We start from the raw sequence: 1640 nt of genomic DNA, 5'->3' as shown, positions 1-1640 counted from the left end.
TGAAGCCTAGCAGTGATTAGCCTAGCTTAGCATAAACACAGGAGGCAGAGGGAAACAACTAGCCTGGTTCGGTCCAGTGTTCAACAATAAACCTATGAGCGTGTGTAAAGCTCACTAACAAACACGTCTTGTTTACTTAGTCCATATAAATAACAACAATAATTTGAGTTGCTCTGTGCTGTAACTATTTCTTGATGAATACTACTTTTCCATCATCTCAGTTCTTTAATGCCATTACTTATAAAGAGATCTGAAAGGAGAACTCTAACCCCTTAACATCTCAGTCATAAGACTTTAGCAGTATGATAAAGATACCAAACATACACAAGATATGAGGCAGAATTCATTTATTTTATTTTTCATAACTGCAATAATTTAAATATAGATATATAGATTTTTAGATTATGATACAACAAGGGTAAGGCAGGAAAGGATGTGGCAGTGATCCTCTGTTTTGGAGCCTTGATGGGCAGAGCAAACTGTCCTAGACTTCCCAGCATGGCCTGTACACTCGTCCCACCATGCACCTCATTGTGTCCCTCCTCAGGATGGGGATGCTCACGTCCTGACTGGGGCCTCTGTGTTCGATGACCTGGCTGTTGTCGTCAGTCCTCCGCTTGTAGAGGGACAGTCCATTGTTCAGTGTCCGCAGGTCCCGCCACAGGCTTGGGTCGGCGACGACAATTACCCTCGGCCCTCTGGCTTTGCCCGCAGCGACCAGATCTGCATCGTTGAAGCTGTTTTCTGTCACGTCATCGCTCAGCAGCGTGGCAAAATTATCCTGCTCTAAGGTGCTCTCTTCAGTCTTGCCCATGGGTAATGCCATGGACAGAGAATAGCACTCAAATAAGAGTGCTGCAGCGAAGATGATGGACAGGAGTGACTGTCTCATGATGAAGATCTTCCGGGAGGTGCAAAGCGTTGGCTTCGTGGATGAGTTTCTTTACAGAGCTCTTGCTTCGTTGTTCTGACTCCAAGATCGTATCATCCACTTTTATATCATTTGCTCTGGATTGTCCACGTCAAATAGTTTTTCATCATAGCTTCTCCTGTTGTGTTTAGGAAATTAGGTAAAAGCATTAAAAGGCAGTTTGATAGAACTCTTGTGGTGTTCAAGAGTGTTGTTTTGCCGGAAAGTTAATTAAAATCATCTCCAAAGTGGTTACTTTATGATAGACTCTTGATGATGAAACAGTGGGAATTCTTTGATAAGTTGACAGCAAGAAAAACATTAATCCAAAATTACTGCCCTTTAAAACAACAAGGATGGATTACCCACCTGTGAAGCTCTTTGTGCTACCAGATACTCTGATGATAAAACCTTCCTCTCATGGCATTGTTGCAAAGATGTCCAATAAGGGATTTAACCCAGGATTAGCACAAAAAAAACAAACAAATGATGAAGTGTTTGTGTGTTCGTGGCAGCAGCTCCTTGTTGACGTGTCAAAGATAAAGTGAAGTTAGAAAATGTTTCTTCGAGGAGAACATACAGTAGATCTGCTCCCAAGGCCCTGAGGTGGAAGCTGATTTGATCTCTTGCTGGACTGCAGCATAATTAAAATCCTATCTAATTAGTGTTGCCAGCTGGGTGCTTCAGCAGCTTTGCACACCTGTGTTTGAATAAAATCCTTATGAAATTA

At 42.3% G+C, this 1640-nt stretch overlaps 1 protein-coding gene across 1 annotated transcript; it reads right to left on the bottom strand.

Moving 5' to 3' along the window:
• Positions 1-342: 342 nt before the first annotated feature.
• On the bottom strand, positions 343-981 carry pmchl (pro-melanin-concentrating hormone, like). Its single transcript, XM_010735841.3, has one exon. It carries the CDS (start codon positions 890-892, stop codon positions 485-487), a length of 408 nt encoding a protein of 135 aa, XP_010734143.2. The 5' UTR covers positions 893-981; the 3' UTR covers positions 343-484.
• Positions 982-1640: the final 659 nt, after the last annotated feature.

Source organism: Larimichthys crocea, chromosome IV (assembly GCF_000972845.2).
Source record: "Larimichthys crocea isolate SSNF chromosome IV, L_crocea_2.0, whole genome shotgun sequence".
NCBI classification, from domain to species: domain Eukaryota; kingdom Metazoa; phylum Chordata; class Actinopteri; family Sciaenidae; genus Larimichthys; species Larimichthys crocea.
The sequence above is the reverse complement of the archived record's forward strand: the minus strand, read 5'-3'. Positions and strand labels throughout refer to the sequence as shown.